Raw genomic sequence first — 22646 nt, 5'->3', positions numbered from 1 at the left:
ATGCAAAAAAAACCAGCTACTGTAGTGGGGAATATGGAGAACAAATCCAGGAGGAATGGGGCTTGATCAGGCTGCTTCTTAGTGAGAAGTTTGTTTTTTATCACATTATCCTCTTTATGATTAAGTGGGAAGGTAGTAGATGGCCAGTGTTTACATAGACCATAAAGTTCTCATCTTGGTATGAGAGGTTCTGTTGCATCCCTGGGATTTCCTCTTTTTAGGCAGAACACATGGGTAATATAAACCTAGCCTACAGAAAATTATTTTTTCTTGATGTGTTGATATTTTTAATAAATAATATTTTGGCCTTCAGACAGAAATTGTAGAATAGTTTTCTTCAAGAGGACTCTAAAAACAATTAAAGATGTCTTTGTTTGTTACCTCCTGCTGCATGCAAATAAGCCTTTTCTGCTGCATGGGAAGAAAGGGTTTCTTTTGGGAAGTGAAGTTGTGATGCTTTTCCTTTCTTATGGGTTCTGTTTTCATTCAAATTTTACTGGGACAGGCAAAGAAAATGTGGGCAGGTACCTGGAACTGAATTCATCAAGGCATGCTAAAACCAAACCAATAAAGCCAGAGCAGTGCTAACAAGTAGGGAGTAAGCTCAGAGGTTTAAGCAGTTGTTGGTTGTTTTGGTCTGTTGGTTTTTTGGTTTTCATTTAATTTTCTTGCCAATGCTTGGAAGGGAAGTTGGTTCTTGGTAGGAAATACAACCCTGATAAATTTAAGCCTTATAAATTTAATGCCTTTTTGTCTGATTGCAGCAAGAAGTCTTTGATGGTGAAGCTGAATTTCACCTTACTTCTGATAACATAAATTAAAACTAACCAGTGAGAATTTTCTCACACCCAAAATAAGTAAAACAAAAAGCCTTCTCTCCTGGGGGTGCAGAGGCAAGCACTGGAAAATTCTGCCCATCTGGGAAACATCTCAGAATATGATGAGCAACAAAAGTAGGGGAGAAATATTTTGCAGCTGTAGCTATAGCAAGAACAGCCACTACCATTCCTGAGTTTTGCTGTCTGTTGAGCTACTGTAAAAAAGCAGTATTTTTATTACTGGCATCAGGAATATCTTCATCTTGAGACTCATATGAAAGAAAACAAACCACATTTTCAGATAACTGCTTCCCATGTCATTGTAAGAATCCTCTGTTGCTGCTCTCAATTACAATTTCATGATTTCAAGTTTTTGTTGAGAATTTTAGAAGCCAGATTGGTGTTTTAAGGTGCTTTAGGCCATATGAGTCCATTTCCTTAGAAACACCTCAGAGAAACTGGGAATTCTTTCATGGCTCATTGCTATAATGCATTCAGTATAAATTCCTCCTGCTGAAGAGCACAGTAAAAATGATACAGCATATTAAATGTACATCAGGTTAAATAATGTTGCTGCTGTTTTGATGTAGGAAAAATATGATCACAGGAAGATGCCTAGGAAGGCAAAACTTAGACTGCTGAGGACTGAATCCCTTAAGCACTGAAGCAGAAGGAATGAGTAATTTTGTCAATAAAAATCCAGGATAGGAATAGCTGGAGTCTGGCTTGAGAATAAGGCTGTTTCCCAGTGATTTATGAAGTGCCTACACATTTGCCATGGCAGTCCCTGAGGCACAGGCTGGCAGCCCTTCCTTCCAGCCCCAAATGATGGTTCCCACTACACCCCACCAGGACCACGTGTGCTTGGACAGGCTGGAGTTGTCAGCACGGGTGTTTGGATGAAATATGCAGAAGGCAAAGTTCTGCAAGGTGGTGGCAGAGCTCTCTGCCCTTCTCCTCACTGTAGAAAATGTTTTTTTTTCAAATTTTTTTCAAATTTTCCATCATGAGCTTCTTGCAGACTGCACTATCCTGTGGGGCAGCTGGAAGAGGAGGGACTGGCAGGGGAGGCTGCGTTCCTTCCAGGGCTGTCAGCCTTTCCACCCAGGGCTGGAGGGGCATCAGTTAATGATTTATAAACACCTCTTTCACTCTGGGCTGCTCTGTTCAAAGCTCTGTTTGCTGTCTGGGCAGTTTCTCCCTCATCTGTGCTGCTCCAGGGTTTTTGTGCTGGGGAGAGGCAGTTAAACCTTCAGGAGTGCTAGGGCAAACTTGCTGAGTAAGCCACCAGTCAAGAAAACTAAAAAAGCCACAATGCACAAAGATAATGTTTCTTTAACTTGGGATCTGCAGCGGGGATGGCAAGCCCAGGGATCAGGGGTTTGTGTTCACATGGTATTCAGGCTGTCCAGACAATGTCTTAGCTGAATAAACCAGACAGCAGAGACAATCCTGGAGAGCTCTGTTTGGACCTGAGCTCTTTATCATGGCTTCAGGAGCACAAAGTTGTCCCAAAAGGACAGTTCTTGTATCTTCTCTTGCTAGGATATATTATAATATATAATGAATTATACTTAATAATATATAATTATTTATATAATACAATATTATAATTATGCAATAATATAGAATTATTTTTATAATTATAATCTATAATATTATAAATAGATAACTTATAGTGATTCTATTTATTTATATTAAATATATTATTTCTATTTAAAAAAAATAATAAATATATAATAAATTATACTGAATAACTGTACTTCTACTCTTTAGTGAGATTCCATCTAAACTGTTTCTGGTTCTCAACCATTTTGATGAAAGCCAGTTTGGATCTATTCCTGATATATTCCTACTTTCCTCTGCTATTTATGTTGTTCATACAGACCTGTATTTATCCAGTGCAGAAAACAAACTCAGGCCAGCATTATTTGCTAGTTTTGCCACATCATTTATGTCCTGTATGGGACCTCCACCCTTTCCTTGTGATGCCTGAATGATACTGTTTTGCTAACAGAACCCCCCAGCTATAGATGTAAGCAAAACTACCCTTCTAATGTAAAAATAATCATCCTTGCAAGAAGTTTTCCAGTGGGAAAAGCCTCCTTGCCAGTGTAAATACCTTCACAAAGTCATTTCTGCTGTTCTTGCCACAGTGGTGTAATTTGCAAGTCTGGATCTCGTCTGTAGGAGGTTTAGTTTCCTGCTGTGGGAGAATTCAGGGCTCTAAGAGAGGATTCTGTCTCCTTCCTTTAAGAAATTTTTACTATTTTATCTCCTATTTTTCTTGCTTTCCTGATGCCTACACATCTTACCCATGTTTGAGGGTCTCTTATGGGCTGTCTGTATGTTGCATTAGATAGGACATTATAGGAATACTGTTCAAGTGTTTTATTCTGCCAGGGAAGCAAAAAGAGTGAACAAAAACCTGTAAAGAAATTCTGATACAGTCACAAGAAATACTCTTCAGAAATGTCACTATTAATCTACTAGTCCTGGCAAAATTATAATTTTTCTTAAAACCTCTATTTCTTTGAGTTACCTCTACTTTAAAGTAGTTAAGAGTCTTCTCTCTATCCCTTTCAAATTAAATAAACTCCTTTGCTTTCTGTCTTTCTTTGCCTTCATACACAGTCCTGTTCTATTGATCATCTGCTAACAGAGAGTTTTCTTTTCAGAGGATTGCCAAAATCCTATGAAATGTGTGAACAGTTGGAGAAAGACATCTAGGGGCAGTGTGAGAAAGCCAAGACACTTCTAGAAAGGTCAGCAAAAATATCATCTCCTTGTTTGCTGATATAAGTAGATTTTTGTTTCAAATCCAGGCTTTGCTTGGTGTTTCTGTGTGCCTTTGATGAGTGTCCTAAATGTGAGTATCAGTTACTCTAGGGATTTGCAATCCTTCTGTAAGATGAAGGATTTTGTAGGTGAGACACAGAGGCAGAGACTGCAGACAACAAATCAGTTACAGAAACAAGAAAAGAACTGAGAAGCCTTTCTCCTGCATTTACCTGGGGGTTTATTTATTTGGGACTTTTTCCTATATAGCAAAAACTGATATTTCAGTCCTTGAGCCTCAGGAGCCTCCTGATTCTCCTAGATGTACTTAAAAATGCTAATCCAAAACAAATGACAAAACATAGTTCATAACACACCCCCCTTATATTTGTTTTTTTGGGGGAAGGTTTTCTTGGTTTGTTTTGATTTTTTTTTTCTCCCAATTCCTGCATACCCCAGCTCTGTTTCTAGTAAAGCAAACTGTTCAAGTTTTGGTGGAACAACAAATGTGTTCTCAGAGAAATGATGCAAAATTATTTTTAAAAGTGCTCAGCCATAGCAATGATGAATTTTCTTCTTTCATCATTTGATCCAGGAGATTCTCCCTGCATGCCATGGCTTATGGAAGCAGGAAATTTGCTGCTACCCATGAAGTTCTCTGCAGGCCCCCTATCTGTCTGCTGCTGTGATGGCTCTTTGGGCTTTCTCCTCCTTTTTTTGCCTCTCAGGAAAAAATAAATTTAGCAGATTCCTTGATCACTTGGATTCAGCATGTCCAATTTTAAAATCAATTAAATATCAAAACAAACCACAATATCTCAATTTTTGAGCTCAGGTGAAGGCACCATAAATTCTGGGCACTGCCAGTAGTTCCTGGGGGGAATTGCTGAGATGCAGACTCAAAATTTGTTATTGCAATTTGCTGGGACTGGGGAAAGCAGCTATTCCCTGCTGAAATCCCTGAAAATTATGGGGTCAAGCCCTGGGGTCACTGAGGTCCATGAGAGTCCCACATTCATGACAGGAGTGTGACTTAACTGGTGTCCTACTCAGGCCAAGCATTTTGAGGTCTTCTAGCATCACACTGAGCTTGCTTATACGTTTTTCAAGTTTTGTTCTATTTAAAAACATGTAAACATGAATGAATTTTGGTGAAATCCATGTGGGAATCCAATCCCCTTTCTCAGTGCATATTTGACTAGCTGAAGAAGACTAGTTTGATGCTGAATTATTCATCATTTAATATTTTAGAAAACAACTGTGTGTATGTTTTAAAATGTGCTATTCCAGCCCATTCCTACATAGAGCTCTTTCATCTAATTCTGTTGAAAATGTGAGATAGCTGCAATTTTCTGTAAATGAAGATGGATGTGGAAACCCATTCACCTTGATAATGCCAGGTAGGAATTTACCTCGAGGAATTTAGCACCTTTTGGAAAAGCAAACAAAAACCCCATGCCAAAATGGTGACAATGAGCTGCCATTTAAACAGAAATATTGGACAAGTCAAGGCTGGTGGTTAACACTCTCCAGAAAATGACCTTTGCTGAGGTTGCTGCCCTTTGGCTGAGAACAGTTAAATGAAAAGCAGAGTGAGATGTACTTTTGGTGAAGATGCAGCTGTCCTGCCAGTGTTTGCACAGATCCAACATCTGCACAAAGTGGCAGAGCTGCAGAGCCCTGACTTCAGCAGCTGCTCTGTTTTCCAAAGCTTGCAGGGCTCAGTGATGTTCCTCCTGCCAGAAAATGTTATTTTGTGGTTGGTAATTTGGCTCCTGGTTGGTACAGCATTCTATCCAGGTGCTGCTAAAAATATGGCCCTTCATTTTCTTCTGGCAGGTTAGAATAGTAAGGAATATTTATAAGGTGTGTTTTTCCCCTTCCAGTTAAAATGTGCCACCCTTGAATAAAAAGAGGAACAGTTTTTTTTTTTTTTAATATGATGCTTACTTTAAGTTAATGTTGAATTTCCATCAGGCCTTGAACAGCTTGGTGAAAGCTTTCCTAAAAATAGGAATTATCTGGAGATTGCTTGCATCAGAGGGCTAATGGGTGGTTGAAAGCTTGACATAAGAAATAAACTATAAATTTGATGTTCTTGTCTCAGCCCCAGTGATTTTTGGCAAAACCTCCCGTTGCTTAGTAGCTGGATGGTTTGCATCTGTTTTACTCCTGTCCTTTTAGAATAACTTGACAAAGCTGCTTATTTTTCCCTGTAGGGGAAATTATCCTCACTGACACAACTTTAATTTTTTGTACTGATTGAGCATATTCCTCTTTCCACAGAACTGCCAGCCCATGACTGCTGAGAGGAAATGAATCTATTCTGCTGAAGCTTCTCAGTGAATTCAGATGTTTACAGGTAAGTGGACACCAAATCACTGCAGGATGACAATGCTAAAAGACAGAAATGCATTTTTTTCAGGCACTGGTTTTCAAAGCTTTTCAAGGTACAGTTTCTTTCTCATTGATCTCTGAAGACCTAAATAGTGGTTACAATTTCAAGATTCTTTGTCATCTCTAACAGTTTAGAACCCTTTTTTAACCCCATTGTGATCTGTAGTTTGAAAAAAAAATACTTTACAAAACAATCTCTTGGTGAGCAGCTTCCACCAGAGATTACTGTGATTAAGGAATAACTCCTTGACAATAGTTTATTAGTTTTTGAATTTCTCAAACCTTTTCCTCAGAGCAACCTGGAGAGCTGAGCATCACAGTGAGTGTAATACATAATTTAAGCTATTATTCTCTAGACTGAATGGTGATGTAGAATTCAGTAAGTCAGAAGAGATTTAATTTTTTAGTTTATTGCTGCCTGCACGAAAGCTTTCCTTGTTGCAAAGAGAAGACAATTAGATTCCTGAGGGGCACAGTAATTTGCAATTGTATTCATTTGTAAAACAGAAACAAAATGTCAAGCCTTGTACAGCAAAAAGGGCATGGGGCCCTCAAAATAGGGCAAAAAATAATAAACCTTGCTAATAACTTCATTTGTGTGCTTAAACAAGGCAAAAAGGATGATTCTGCATGCAGTGGCCCTGTAAGAAACTGATGAACTTGGACTACACAGATAGAGACTTTATAGACCTCTTGTCAAGTTTTTAGAATGTTGCACTGGTGATTGAAATGTGAAGCACTAACACTAATAATGCCAAAGGAACATTCTATTGAACATTCCATTGTGCAGCACAGGGCAGGTGACACATAATTCACTGAGGACTGCATTGATAGTAGCAGATAAAAGAATGTATTTGAGTTCAGGCTGTGCTGAGATTTATTTTCCCAAGATGGGAGTTTTGATGTCTGTTATCTCTCCATTTTGCCAAACAAAAATCCTGGATGCTTGCTTTTTACAAAGGGCTGCCTGGGTTCTGTAATAGAATACATTACACTTCATTTCTGCTCTGCAATTTTATTGCATTTTCTATTTCCTTAATGAAACCTGTTAAGGAAAGAACATTAATAAAGAAATTGATATTTAACTCTATGATCTGTGTTGGAACCTGCAAAGAAATGTTAGGAGGGAGAGAGGAACACGTTGTTGGAGAAAAGAGAACTTTCCAGCCCTTTACTTTGTGTGTGATATACTTAGTCCTGAGGTATTGAAGGCACCTTCTAAGAAGTGAATGCCTTGTCTTGCACTTCTTGGCCTGGATTTGCAGAGCATTTAAATATATGCCAATTTAAGAAATACTAAAAAATTTAAAAATTGACCTTGGCACAAATTTTAAGTGAAGCCTCTAATTCAGGTCATCTTTTTGACAGGTTTTTTGAACTATCTGGACCAGCTTCTTGAAAATGCCAGGCCCAACAGAGCTAAGTGGGAGCAGTGGAAGGGACATGTGGATGCCCTTTAGATGATTGGTGCCCCTATCTGGTCACCCAAAAAATGAGAGACATATTAAGTTTGAAAATGAGGACAAAAAAATTACCTGAGTCTAGGTAGGCTGACTGTAAAAACCTTTTTTTGGCTACAAATTTTTAAGATCTCTATCCCAGAATACAGATCTGTATCCCAGTATCTTATTCTCAAGCAGAAGACATTTGGTATATTCAAAAGGAGAAAACTGATCTCACACTAAATGATGTGAAGAGTTTAATGCTGAAGCAATTTATTTTAATGGCAGAATTCCCCTGGATTTCTGAGTGGGCAGCAATGTGCCTCATACACTAACTCAGCCTTTGTCTGCTGCTGCTGCTTCTCTATTCTGCCATCTTAGGCAACAATTTGTTCCAGCTTAAAATGACCATAGAGAAGCTTTTTTGCAGCAAATTTAGAGGCTGACCGAGGCTTGGAATTTTAGCTCTGTGATTCCATTGCTTCAGCCATGCCATTCCACACCCTGCTTCCAAGACACAACTGTCACATTCACATTTTCTGAAAAACCCCTTTGCCCAGGATTTCTCTCCTGGGAAGCTGAGAAGCCTCAGAGAAGGAGTAAAACCATAATCATCTCATTGCTTCTCCTGTGTTTTGCTGCGTTGGAATGTGTTTGGAGATTGTTTACCCACAGGTGATTGTTTCATTGGTTTCGTGTGAATTGTTTTGACTCATTGGCCAATCAGGGTCAAACTATGTCAGGACTCTGGAAGGAACACGAGTTTTCATTATTGTCTTTTTAGCATTCTGTATTCTTTAGTATAGTTTAGTATAGCATTCTTTAATATAATATAGATCATAAAATAATAAATGAGCCTTCTGAGAACATGGAATCAGATTCATCATTCCTTCCTTTGTCTGGGAACCCCTCAAATGCAGGACACAGCCACCTACCCAGCGTTGGGTCGTACTCCCAGATGAACCGCTTGGTCAGGAAGCGCACCACGAGAGCTGCAGGGACAAAGAGATTTCGGGTCAGAAGGACAAGGCATCAACTCAACAGATTGGTTTTAAGGCTTTCCCAGCAAAGTTTTCTATGTGAGTGGACAGGTAGCAGCTCCCCTGAGCTGTGAGCTTCTTGGGGCACTTGAGAACTTGTCACTGTTTGTAGTCCACTTCACGCTTTTGGATGGGAGCAACAGAACAAATCAAAACAAACATACCAAAAACTTTTTGCAGCATTAAAGCCACTACTTTGGATGCTTTAGGTATCCTATAACCAGTGGGGAAATTGTTGGTGGTATTGGAATCAGCTTTGACATTTCAAAATGAGGGGTTGATCAAAATAACTTTATTCTTGAAAACTTGCCTTTGGATTGTAAACCTTGTAAGGCAGAAATAACTGGCTAAATAGCTTCCTTCTCTGTTTTGGCATGCCTTCCTTGTAACAGTTTAATTTCCACATTTTGCCTACTTGAAGAAAACAGATTAAATATTTCAAACCAATGATCAACACATGCTATTAATCAATTTGCAGAAATAGAAAAACAAGTTTATATTTTGGAGCACTGGACAGGTAGTTCTTAGTTTCAGCATATAGGATAAGATCTTGCTACTTATATTCTTGTATTTAAGTTTTTCTATCTCTCCAAACCCTTTAAAAACAACTCATATAGGCTTTGATTATTCTTTAATTTAAAACCATGCACTGCTTTGAATTTCTAATGATGTAAATGAATCATTTACCCCTGCAAACCATCCAAAATCCTTTCTCCAAATGAAACCAGAGATATCACTGCACAGGCTAAGAGTGCAGCAATTACACCTACAGGAAAACTTTTCCTTGTCATCAGACCCATATGATTGTTCCAGCTTTTGGTTGAAGGTGGACAATAAAACCCAGCTCTGATCCTTTTCCAAACTGAAGCCAGGAGAATGCCTTCCATCCCAGACTTAGGATAAGGCAAGAGTCTGCAAAATAAATCTAATTAATTAAGATTTCCTTAATCACACAATCAGAATATTAGTTTTAAGAAGATTAATATATCTCATACTTGGAGGGGTAATAAGAAGCTGATCCTTAGGAAATGAGATCACCACACAAGAAGCGATTTGAAGTTGGTGTTATTTTAAGTTTCTATTTTCCTTAGGAAATCCTACTTTGATTTTTTTTCCTCAGGCTTTGATGAAATGCTGTCCTTGTTCCTCAGAGTAGATGTGGCAATTCTTAGTCAAAGTAACTTTTCAAGTATGGTCCTTAACCTGAATTCCATAAGATAACAAAAACAAGATGACCTCTTTGTAGCTGATTTTACATCCATGGTAATATTGCACCACGAATTTTTTTTATGTACTTATTATCATAGCTGGAATAGTTCAAGCATCTTGTTGTTTTGAAAGTTTGGTCATGATTCTTTAATTGCTAGTAATAGATTCTCTCTTATTAGCTTCTTTGTCAAAGACAGATTTAAAAACAGATCAAAAAACATTAAACAGATTTAAAATTACTTAAAACAGATTTTAAAAATCAAACAGATTTTAAAAATTTATTTAAAATTTTTAAAGAATTTAAAAATGTTTTCACAGCCATACTCTGAAGGAGAAGGAGTGATGGGCTACCTGTGTGGCAGAGCCTGAGCCTGTGCCTGGACCTGGAGAAGCTAATGAAGACAGATTAAAGGTAGAAGAACCTGTCCAATGTTTTTCTACTTAAACATGGTCCCCCTATTTATGACAACCTTGTACTTGTAGATGGAAATTGCTGGAGAAGAGAGTAGAAATGATGGAGGGGATTGGAAGTTTGTCAAGCATGACTACGAAAGGTCACAGAGAGAGCTCTGAAGGGAAAGAGAGAGAAGAGCTATTTTGGAGGTGCCCAAATATAAGAGATTAGAAGGTGACAAGCCATAAGAAGTACAAGTAGAACTGGGCTGGAGGTGCTGAGATGAGCCTGGGAGGAGAAACCCAGGTTTCATAAAGCCCCAGGGTACACAACCCACAGTTATTACACAGGATGAAATGGTGCAGGTGTGCAGCGCTGCAGAGGTGAAGCATTAGAGATCACAGGTGTAAGCTCTGCTGAGGAGGGGGAGGCTAGGCTGTATTTATCTCCAGCACATGCGGATACATTAATAATTACATGTTTAGGAGGGTGCAGAACTAAAGAAAGAAGGGTGGGAGCTGGCTGCCATGCACAGTCAGATGGCAATCAGTCTCTGCTGGCAGACCTCAGAGGTGAGCACAGAAAGCACAGTGAGCTGCTTGCTAGGCACTGCTGCCAATGAAGTATTTTTATAAGTATTTTCCTTTTCTTTGGGCCTAGGGAAGGGAAGGAAACACCCCCTTATCACAACCCCAGTGAGTGGGGAACTACCAGCTCCAGAACCATGAGCTCTGTGTCTGTTTTGGGGCACTGTGGGGCTGTGCAGGGCTGCTGCTCCTCCAAGGCTGGCTCTGCTCAGCCTCCCTGCTTCTGACCCAGTCAAATTCCTTCAAAATGCTGCTGCTCTCTGTCATGGCAGTGGTCACAGCACATCCCATAAAGCTTTTCGCTTCCACACATTTTTATGAGGCTGAAGATTAGCAGCTAGCTGCATTTCACAGATGGGGAGCGTGAGAGGTTCTTGATCCAGAGCCTGTTCTGTTTATAAGTATTTCAGACTATGTTGGATGGGAAATAGCTTCACTTTTGCCTCATTAGGGGTGCTCAGCAGATGGGCCCTTGACATCCAGTGGGATAGTAAAGCAATGTATGGGGCTTTGCTGCCTGATTTGATTGAAAATAGATGATGAGGGAAGAGCTGGGAAGGGCATGCAAGTGCTTGGGCTGTGAGTCTGGACACCAACTTGCTGGCTGGTGCCTCCTGCCCCAGCAATGATCCCCTGGAGCAGGGGTATTACTGGAGCCAGGCTGTTTATGTTGAGCTCACTCACTGCCAGATTACATCACTTTGCTGTAAAATAGCTCTGCCAGCAGAAGAATCAGGAGTGAGAACATCAGCAATTCACTAGACTTGGAGCTGGAGCAGTCAGATTGCTGCTGCTGGCTTAAATGACGCTTTGGGCAAAATAATAAAATCCCCCTTGTGTCCTTAGTAATGTTGCATAAAAGATGAGTTGAGATGGGCCTTACTTCCCTCTCACCTGAGCAAAGGTGTGTGTGCTGTCTGACCAGTCAGTTTTACTCTAATGCTAATAATGAGCCAAAAATAACCCAACAGACTAAAGAAAACCAATCCAAATGCTGGGTTTTGATTCAAAATAACATTGAGACCAAAACTGTCTGAAACACATTATTTTCTGATTAAATTAAGTGACTAATTCCAATATTCTTATTAAAATGGCCATTTCCAGTGCTCATCCTCAAATTCATTTTGAAGCATCCCAGGCTCAGATTGATGCAGAAATTAATAGGAGTGAATTTCATGGCTCTCCACTGAGACTGCTCCAGGCTCTTCCCTGAACACTTACAGCTTGTGAAACACAAGAACTTGCAGGCTGGGAAGGAAAGAATCACCCACAAGCTGCCTTGTGGGTTCCTGCTGTGCTGTTTGGAGACATGACCATCACCAAGGGGAGCTGATGTAACATCCCAGCAAAGGAAGAACAGACTCATGTCTCCTTCTGCCTTTCCTGACACCCTCACTTCCAACTCAGCTGTTTTATACAGGACATAAATTAGGGCAGAACTTGGCACAGGACTTTCATTCACTCACGTTTAAAACTTCTGCCTTAGAAGTTATTCTTGGAGAAGAATCTGACTATCTGTCAAATACATTTGCAGTGCAGCTCCACTGAAGACAATGAAGTTATACCAGGATTTAACATGGCATATAAACCAAGGTTATCAACCACATAATTAATCAATTTCTTTCAAACTTGTATGGCTGAGTCCCTTGCTCAGTTTTAAAAATCCCATTCCAACTATTTTGGAACTTTTTTTGTGTGTGTGTGTGATATTTTGCATCTTGCTTTAGATCTTTGTTTGGATTCAGTAACATAAATGCTCTAGCTAAATTTACAATCTGTCTGAACACATATCTCTGTGGATTTGGTGTTGTTCCAGCTAATACAAGCTGAGTTTTTTGGGGAAGAAAGGAAGCAGGGTTTTATTTGAAAAACAACCCCCTTCCCAAAAAGTTACAGAGTTCAAAGTTATTCTAAGAAAAATAACAGTTTTCCACAGTGAAATAACTTTATGATGACTCTTTTATGCCATGAGAATTTTCAGCTATAAAAATGGTCTGAAAGTAGTCCCATTATTTAACTTATCAACAAGTCCATTCCTGGTGCCATAATGATGTGTCATCAGTAAACCACACTTGGCAGGAGACACCAGAGTGGTTAAAACCAAAGGTTAGAATGATCAAAAAGCACTTTCAGAAATGAAGTATTTCACTGTTTCTTAAAATATAGATTTTTGTTAGAGAGTTCATCCCCCATTCACCTTCTCAGAGGCCCCTTAGGTATTGGAATTTCAGCCCCCCTGGAAGACGGGGTGAGTTCCAGCCTGCAGGATGGCAGTGCTCTGGATTCTGGTAGATGATGTTCTCCCTCCTTAAACAGCTTTCTGTCCACCTTCAGGAAATAATGGTTTTCTTTTAAAGGCAAAACCATGAGGAATTAATTTGCTTCTGGAAGTGCAGGTCATCTGGGGGTGTCTGTGTGTGGGGGAAAGTGTGAACTTATAATGCAGAGTCCTTTTCTGATCCATCAGGGATGTGAGCACGCACTCATTGCTTGCTCTGCATCCGTGGGCCTGAGTTTGAGTCAGCTCTGATTGGATCTCTGCAATTCTGTGATGTGGGGATGTGGGGATGTGAGACATCAACAGCAGCACCTCTCTGCCTCCTCTCTTGGCTTGCTCACCATGGTCACTTCTGATGTTGGGACCTGCTGCAGTAAACTAGAATTTTCCTACAGTAAATCTAATGGAGCAAAGCAAGATCCGTGAGAAAAATAAGGGAGAACTCAATGAAGCATAAAAATGTTTTGTTTTACACTGCCTTGCTGTTTCAAACTCTGCATGTTTTAGGCATTTTTAAGTCACTGTCTCAAGCAGTGAGCTGTGCTGAAAAATTCCTGTTTATGATAATTTTTCTTTAAAAGCACAGGGAGGTCCTCCACTGTCTGCCAATAGAAGTTAAAAAGGATGTATACTTTAACATATAAAGTTCAATTAAATATAAATACCAAATGTATATATTATATATACCATGTAGCAATTTATATGTGACAGTGTGTGTGTATATACAGGTGTATATATACAGTGCTATAGCACATACAGCCAGGATTGAACAGCTGTGGGATGAAATGTGCTGCTTTTGCCTTTCAGGAGGTTTCACTGTGCAATGCAAGCCTTTTTTCTTCAGTGGTGATGGAAAGGGCTTCAGTTCTGTGGATTCAAATCTGAGCAGCAAGAGTGGTTCAAATGTCTTTTTGTTCTGGTGGAATATAAAAGGACTGGAATATCTGTCTCAAATATCTCAATTCCCACTTGATCATGGTTGAAACCATCATTCCATATTCAAGTATTTCAAAACCACTAATAAGCTTTCAAATGTACAATATTAAGTGCTGTAGATTGGATTTATCTCTACAGTGAATAGTATTTCACATGCAGAATGTGAATGCAGCAGAACTCCAAAGGCTGTTTCAGATAATAATTCAGCAGGTTGTCCAATTGCATGTCAATAATTGACCTTCTTTCCACAAGCTGTTTGGAGAGAGTATCCTACTGTGGAAGAGACAAACAGCACACTCCTGCTCAGCTCTGCTTTTTTGCAGTCTCCATCAGGTCATTCATATTCCAGCCTGACTAAATGTAGGTGTATTTCATGCCACTGTCACTTTTCAATTTCTGCTACAAGGTTTTGGGGAGTATTTCTTCTGTTAGTGGCAATTTCCCTCTATCTCAGATGTAACTGCATTTTGCTTCTGTGGGAAATATTCAATTTTAGGAACTTGAGCGGAAAGAGCCTGGGGAAAAATTACCTGTTTCAGGGAGTTCATCTGAAATTCTGGAAGTCTGTGGCACAGTGCATTTACATATTCATCTCAACTGTCTTCATGGGGGACTGGACATCTTTGTATGCTCCTCTGGATAGTTCACCCTGACTTTTTTGTTGATTAATAGTCATTCATCCCATCCTCACTGAACAGGAGGATTTTTGTTGTCATGTTTTCCCCTCTGCTTTCAGCGCTCAAGGCATTTTTTTACAAAGGTTGCTGCATATGGAACTCAAGCAGGAGGCTTAATTTACATTACCTTTCCCCATTCCATATCATATATTTTCAGTATAAGATTCTTTATTTCACATGAGTGTTTATTGCACTCATGTGAAAGATAAGCTATCAGACTGATGTGTTGAATGGTTTTGATCATTTTAGGGTAATATCCACACTTGTACCATTTCTCTCTCCTGACTTCATTGTGTAACTTTTTCTGTCACCCCATTTGTGAAACCTAAACTTTCTGGTGTGCTATTACTAACACATATGTGTTGGAACCCTGGATTCTGAGAATTTCAGACTTTCTGTGCTGAAAAGCACTGACCCCCAAGAGAACACTGCATTGACTTGAGGCTGTGGAGAAAGCTTCCAAAATTGAATGATAAAACTAAGATTATAAGTGTGTAGTTTGAATAGAAGTGTGTAATATCACACAGTAGAAAACTTGGAGTTTAAAGTTTTAAAATATGGTAATATATATATAAAACAAGATAAAAAATGTAAAACAGAAGCTAATCCTTCTTCTCTACCTTCTTCTTCATAAATTTAAGTAGTATTGTGTAATTACATAAAAATCCAAATTATGAATCACAAGTAGTTAGTTATTAATTTAAAAGTAAAAATAATTTAAGTATAATTTCTTAATTAGACAATTTATCCTTAAAACCCTTATAAAGAGAAAAATACAACTCCATTTTTTAATTTGTGAAAGTATTGTAAAACTCACACTTAAAAGAAGCTGTAATAGAGAGTGGCCATAAACATATCATTGGTGCTGAGGTGGGGGTTTTTGTTGTGTTGTGATTTTTTGGTATTGGTGGTGATATTGCTTTTTTGGGGTTTTTTTTGTTCGTTTGGTTTGCTTTGGGCTTTTTTGTTTTCTTTGGGGGTTTTTTTTCTTTGGTTTTTTTTGGTTTTTTTTTTTTTTGCTTTGGTTATTTTTTTGTTTTGGGGGTTGGTTTTTTTCCTGGGAGAGTGGGTTTTTTGTTGGTTGTTTTGGGGTTTTTGTGTTGGTTTTTTTTTGTTTGTTTGGGTTGGGGTTTTTTGGTTTGGGTTTTTTTTGTTTTGTTTTTGGTTTTTTTTATTTGTTTTGTTTTGGAGGTTTGTTTTTTTTTTGTTTGTTGTTTTGTTTTGTTTTTTTGTAGGAGAGTGGGTTTCCTGTTGTTTTTGTGGGGTTTTTTTAGGGTCTCTTCCAAATTTTGGTCTGATCCTTGCTCTCTTCCCTCTCCCATGCTCAGAAACCAAGAGATGAGTAGGCAGAACTGGAATAAAGGGGAGAGAAGTGAATTTGTTCCCTTCTTAGTGCACACATCCTGGGAGGGCTGCAGGGACTTGGAGAGAGGGCACGGTCTCATGCACCAAGGACATGAAGAAATTTTTCCAACAAAGTTTAAAGAGAGTTTTTTGTGAGACCTTGGCCAGGGTAGGGACTGGTGAGCAGGGCTGGGATTTCTGTGAGAGCATCCTGGCTGCCAACAGCAACCTGGCCAGAAATCCCAGCCCTGCCAAGGGGGAAGCTGCTGCTCAGGAACTCAAGGAACCAACCTGCCTGCTCTTGAGGTTAGGAATTTATAGTTCTGAGGGCTGGAGTTTCAACATCTCCCCTTCTGCTGCTCTGGCTGGGAGCAAAAGACATTTTGTTTGACGTGGTATGTTCTGGTAATGACAAAGTCATGCTGGAAAGGCACAGCTTACTATTTGCAGCTTAGAGTAAGTCAAAATGCTTAAAAAAACCAGTTTTATCAGGCTCTGGTGAGTCAGTTTGAATGGGAGGGCAGTTGGCACACTGAGTGAGTAAAGCCACTGGCATTAATGCTGGATCACTGCCTGTACTTGTAATCTTCACAACACAAAAAGTGCTTTTGTCAGAGTGCCTTGCTCTGCCACTGTTTCACTGAGTATGGAGCAGCACAAATGGTGACTAGAAATGTCATAAAGAGATGCAGGGCTCTGTATTTCATGTTGGTAGAGAGCACTGGGCGTTTCTGTGTGGTCAGAGTCTGAACAGAGTAGCTGTCACTCTCTTCTCCTCAGCCTGACTGTAATAATTTTCTTGTCTTATTTTCAGTTGCATCAGTATACTATATCAAATGAGACTACAGCTTGCATCAAACTAAAAACAAGCTGTTCCCTGGCTTTTTCTGTGATAAACTTATTTTTTCTTTGCATGCACACTTTGGCTTTCTGGATTTGGCTCCATGGAATTCTCAGACAACCTGGAAAAGCTTTGCATTGTGATTACAATCCAGCTAGAGCAGGATATTCAGGAAAATCTTGAAAAATCATTTGTCCTGTGCCATTTCCATCTTTCTTTGACGGTGGAGCTTAGGCGAACACCAGAAGTTTGTACCAGCCCTATTGATTGATGACTGATGATTGAATCAGTTGATGGATGCAGGCCTGGAATGTCCCAGGAAGATGAGGAATTAAGGCAACAAAATGCACTGAAAACTGACACATGGATTTTTAATGATCCTCCTTTTTTTTTTTTTTATGAGTCTGATGACATAAGCTTTGATAAATGTTACATCTTTTTAACACAGTGCACAACAGAATATTTCAGGGGACCCATATTTTTCAAAATCAGCTATTATTCTCATATTTTAGCTATGCCTTTTGTTTTACCCTCCCTCCTTTTCTCTGTGTTCTAAAGACACCTGCTCCTGTTCTTTGCTAGCCACCTGGAATCTTGAACTGTTGCTTGTACCAGGAATTTAATTTTTTTTAAAGAGCAAACAGCTTTGCCTTAACACCTGGAGAATTAAGAGACCCAGCAGGAGGAGTAGAGAAGCTCTTTAAGAGGTATTTCCACAGCAGGGTTTGCAGTGCTGCAGGATGATAAAAGGGAAGGATAGAAACACTATGATCAACAACTGAAGTGAAATGGAAGGCAGACACAAGATGTGGACCACATCTTTCTCACAGTAAAAAAAAATGTGTTGCAAAGTGTAGAAGTTGTTAGCTGAAGACAAGAGCTCAGACTGAGCAAAGGTTTGCTAACATGCTGCTGCTGATTGTTCCTGAAGGCAGAAAAGTGATCCCAGGGGAGATGGAATTGGTAGGTACCTAATGCTTTTCTACATTTATCCTTGCTGAATAATGAGTTACACCCCAAAAGTCTGAGGTGCTATCTCAGAGCATCACCCCAGCATCACTTTACTTTTGTGGAGCAGCTTGGAGGAACGGGTGTGGGTGGAGAGCAACTCTTCATAAAGCACCAGTGAGCAAAGCCTGTTTGTGTCTGAAGCCTGACTGGTGACCTGCCAGGGCTCACATCCCTGCTCATCCCATACAACCTCTGTCAGGGGGAGGATAATTAATCCCAGCTCCTGGAAACAGTGATTTCCTACAAGGCCATGTCAAAATGGGCAAAGATAAATACTACTGAGTGCTCCAGCCAGGGCACTACAGAGTGCTGTGCTCAGTTCCCAGTGCTAGTGACAGCACAAAATGAATTTAAACTAATTCATTGTTTTGATAAACAACTATCATCTCCTATCTCTGGCTGCAACTATGGTTTTATGAGCACCCATTTGGTGCCTATAATAATGTAGGGGTTATTATTAGCCTTCTGCTTGGAATCTGGACACACAATCCTGGGAACTGCTCAGAGTAAACTTTAAAATTATGTGTGTGTGTGACAGGGGGGAAGGATGATCTAAATTTAAATGGTAAATTTCTGCTTTCATTCTCAATGCTTAAGGGCATTCAGCTAATAAACATTGCATGGCTTCAAACAAAATAAGAGCCACGGTAGTAGATAATGGGTGCTGTAAAACCTCTGACTTATCTTCAGTCTGAAACTTGAAGGATTAACATAACTTAGTTTATGATGTTCATCACAGCTGCCAGGAGACCTGGCCCTGCCTCCCCAGAGTGCAGGAGCTAAAGGGAAGGCTCTTCTGGTCTCAGCTGAGTAATTAGCTGTACTTAGTTGAAAGCCTGCATTAAGAGGGAGCTTTTCTACATTTATCCATGCTGAATAATGAGTTATACCCCAAAAGTCTGAGGTGCTATCTGTGTGAGATTCTCTTGTCCATAGAAATTACACAGATAAGAAATATAACAAGTCATATATTAAGGGCTCTTTCAGTCATTATCTCATGCAGTGGTTTATCCACTTTGAAGTGACCTTAGTGATGGGATTTTCTTCATTCCTTTTACATGAGGCTGAAAACACCAAGTTCCTGTTTGTTCCAGGGGGACTTTAAAGATCCCATGGCAGTTTTGCAAGGGGATCTTTCCCTTCAAGGATCCTCCCCTCCATCCTAAAGCTTGGTAGATGCTTGGTAGATGCACACCACCACAGTGCCAGGGGCTCAAAGATCATGCAGCTCTAAGTTTGCAATTATGATGATATCAGCTGTGGCATTCATATTTTCTGAAAAAAATTCCTACTCCCAGGATTTTCTCCTGGGAAGCTGAGAAGCCTCAGAGAAAAATGAAAACAATTCTTATCCCATTTGCTTCTCCTGTGTTTTGCTCACATGGAATGTGTTTGGAGATTGTTTACCCACAGGTGATTGTTTCATTGGATTCTGCTGTGAGTTGTTTTGACTCTTTGGCCAGTTGGGGCCAAGCTGTATTGGGACTCTGAAAAGAGCCACAAGTTTTCATTAGCATCTTTTTAGCCTTCAGTAAGTATCTTCTCTGTATTCTTTAGTATAGTTTAATATTCTTTAATATAATATAGTATCATAAAGTAATAAATGAGCCTTCTGAGAACATGGAGTCAGATGCACCATTCCTGCCTTCCTTGGGGCATTTCCCTGCAAATACAATAATTAGCTGCTATTATTTTCTCAGGCCAGCGTGACAAACTCTCAGGGCTAAGTTTTCCTTCTAATGCTTTGTTTTAAGAACACTTCCTCAGTTTCACCCTGAGCTCTTTCCAGAGTGAGCAGAGAGCACATAAACAACTCCACTCTCTTTGACAGCAGTCAAACAGCACAGTATACATTTCTTTCTCCTGTTACTGCCCTGCAGAGTGCCCTGGAGTGGCTGCAGTAATCTGAATTTGCTTAGCTGCTCACAATGACATCCTAGAAGTGAAGAAACACAGCCCTGGGACTCCAAATTTAACAAGTTAAAAAACCTCCAGTTGCTCGTAATGAAAGCTGGTGCAGTGACTAGGGAACCAGTCCAAGAGGAGGTTTACATTCCTTGCTTCACTGTGCTTTACATTTTGCTTTGCTCAGAGTAATGAGCACTTTTCAGCACTATTAGTGGCCTGGCAGAAAAGGGAGGTAGCCAGCATGATGCCCAGTAATATTTAAATTATATTGGGCTGAAAGTATGCCCTTTCCCAGTGTAATCCCATCCACTCCTGCCCTGCAAGTCTCTTGTCACTCCCCAGTCTGTAGCTCTCCAAGGGCACCCACCCAGCCATATTGATTCACTTGTGTGTGGGGATGGACTCTATCTGGAATTAAATTCTCCTGATTTAAAAGATAGGTGATCTTTCCCCAAAACTGAGTTGCTGTGGGGTTTTGTTTGCTTAGTTCTTGTTTGTTTTCATTGGTTTTGTTGTTATTTGGTTTGTTGTTGCTGCACCTGGAGATTTCTCTTATACTAGAAATTTTTTTTGCAACTTGTCTTCCTCTTTCAGTCTCCGAGCAGCTGTTGAAAATTTTGGTCTTTGGCTTTCCTGGCCATTCCCTGGTTTCATCTGGAACTTGTGTGTAATGCTATTGCTGCTGGTATAAATGGATTATCACTGTAGATAGACTGATGCTGACAAAGCAGAAGTGTTTTAGAAATATAAATAGCACTTGGATGCTGAAACAATGCCTTCACAAATGTACCTTTGGAAGCTTTTTACAGACTGCAAGAATAGTCTATTACTCTTGGTTCTCTACTGCTTTTAAAAGAGGAAGCAAATTTAGATGGCATTTTTAACTTTCCTGATGCATCCTGGCACAGCCTCCCCAGGAGATAAAGATGAGCCTTGTGGTCTCACAAATGACTCTGCTGTGGGTGGGGTGAACTCTTCAGCTCCAGTTGAGCTCAGCCAAAGCTGAAAGCTTGGCTGACCTTTTTTACAGGAGCAAGAGTTATTTTTTAAACTAGCCTTAAATCCATTCTTTACTGTTTTGGTTTCATATAGAGGAAGAGATATGGTCTTTAAACTCTGCTATAAGTAGTGTACTGCCCTGGAGGCTTTATCTTGAGATGGAAGAGCACCTGGGAGGGCTGAGGCACCTCCTGCTCATCCACCCAGGGCAGATGTGATGGAGCCCTAGGGGAGGGAGTGTAAAACCCAGCAATCCTGCTCCTGTACCCCCCAGCATTGCTTTGCTCCTCTCTGTCTGCCCCTCCTGCTGTCCCGGAGCACCAGCAATCAAAGCAGCAACTCCTGCTCTCACCCATTGCCATCGAGATCAGAGCTCAAACAGGAATTTTGTTATTCCACCCCATTCTCTGAATTCCCTTCCCTCCCGTTCTTCAGGGTTTAGCCCAAGAGAAGTGGCAAGAAGAGCTGAATAATTCAGTGCTCCAAAGCAATGAGCATGGTCTGGCCAGAAAGGGGACAAACAATGAACTCTCATTTTAACCAGATAGAGTTCAACATAGAAAGATATGTCAGGCAGAGCAGATAAGACCAAGACTGAATTTGGGAAAACAAAGAAGCAGCAGGCCCAATGCAAGCTACTATCAGATAAACCACTGAGACAGAGAGCTGTGTGCTGGAAAAAAAGAAGAACATTCCTGGAAATCAAGCTGACAATGAAAGGGAAGAAAATTCATGTGCCACTGAAATGATTCCTAGTGAAACACCATGAGGAGGTTATTTTGGATTGGGCTGTTAAATTTTTCAGCAGCTGGGTATATTTCTGGGATGACTTTTGTGCTGTATTCTTCTTTCCTTTAATGCAGCCTGAGGCACAAACTACTGGAGACATCAAAGCTTTTCTTTGTGTGGGTTGAAGCTCCTGCCCAGGGAGTTGTTTAGATGCAGTGAGAGAAGTGATCTTCTCAAATTGATATGGGCAGCACACCCAACCATACAGGACAGAAGTTAAGACTGAAATCCCAGAGTTGCAAGGAGCTCATGCCCACATTTAAGAATATATTCAGCTTTCAGTAACGTGAAGGGTATCTAGGTTCCTTGAGAATGCAAAAGGGTCTTTTTGGCATACTGTAGGAAGGTTAGGGAGAGCCCAAGGCAGTCTATAAGTAAATGTGGAGCCTCTGGTTCTTTCACTGGCAGCTGTCCAGAAAACTTTGCTTCTCTGAGTAAGAGATGAGAGAAATGAGGGGCCAAAAGAATGAGCAACCACCAGGTTTGACTTGCATTTGTACTGCAGAGTAAATAATTTACCAGCCTAAATAAAAGCCAAATTCAGGCCTGCCCTATTTGACACAAGTAAAAGTAGTTAGTTTAAAGTCTGAACTTTTTCATTTGTTAACAGAAAAGGCCTGTGTGGAACCAGAGGCAATTTACTGTGAGCAGGAGAGAGAAAGAAGCAAGAAATGTCAGCAGAACCCCAGTGGAAGGACAGCAAACACTGACATGGACAAATGCAGCCAGTGCACAACTCCAGCCATCTGACACACCAGAAAGAGCAAAACACTCCAACAGAATTGCAAGGTTCACCTTTCTGCAGGACTCCTATTTTGATGTTTGAGTCCATATCTAAGGTAAATGGGACAGGGGGAGAGAGAGAAGTGACCATTTAGCACTGGCCAGAGGCTCCTGACCCATGGCAAAGAAACAGTGGACCAGACTTGAGCAGCTGACATCCTCTGATCTCAGGGGCTCCCTGGCATGCAGGGCTATTTCTGACACGCAGAAATTCCTGAAAGCAGAGCAGGGAGCCCCACACAGACAGTGAAGGCAATCCCATCACCACAACACCTTTTCTTCCATTCTGCAAGTGCTTTAATGCATTAATTTTGATAAGGTGGGTTAGGACAGAGGCCTTCAGACCAGAGCATTGGCAGTGATGGATCCCCATTTCTTTGGACACCTTCCCTTCCTTTTCCAGCCTTAAGAGAAA

General features: G+C 40.2%; 1 protein-coding gene across 1 annotated transcript in view; it reads right to left on the bottom strand.

The window, feature by feature from the left end:
* Window positions 1-22646, bottom strand: part of RERG (RAS like estrogen regulated growth inhibitor) — a 90251-nt gene that overhangs the window by 8517 nt on the left and 59088 nt on the right. The window contains exon 3 of the mRNA XM_066550415.1: window positions 8371-8427. Within this exon, the coding sequence (XP_066406512.1) occupies window positions 8371-8427 (57 nt within the window). The remainder of the gene's footprint in view (window positions 1-8370; window positions 8428-22646) is intronic.

This window comes from Molothrus aeneus, chromosome 5 (genome assembly GCF_037042795.1).
Source record: "Molothrus aeneus isolate 106 chromosome 5, BPBGC_Maene_1.0, whole genome shotgun sequence".
Taxonomy (NCBI): Eukaryota; Metazoa; Chordata; class Aves; order Passeriformes; family Icteridae; genus Molothrus; species Molothrus aeneus.
This window is presented reverse-complemented; position numbering and strand designations above follow the sequence as displayed.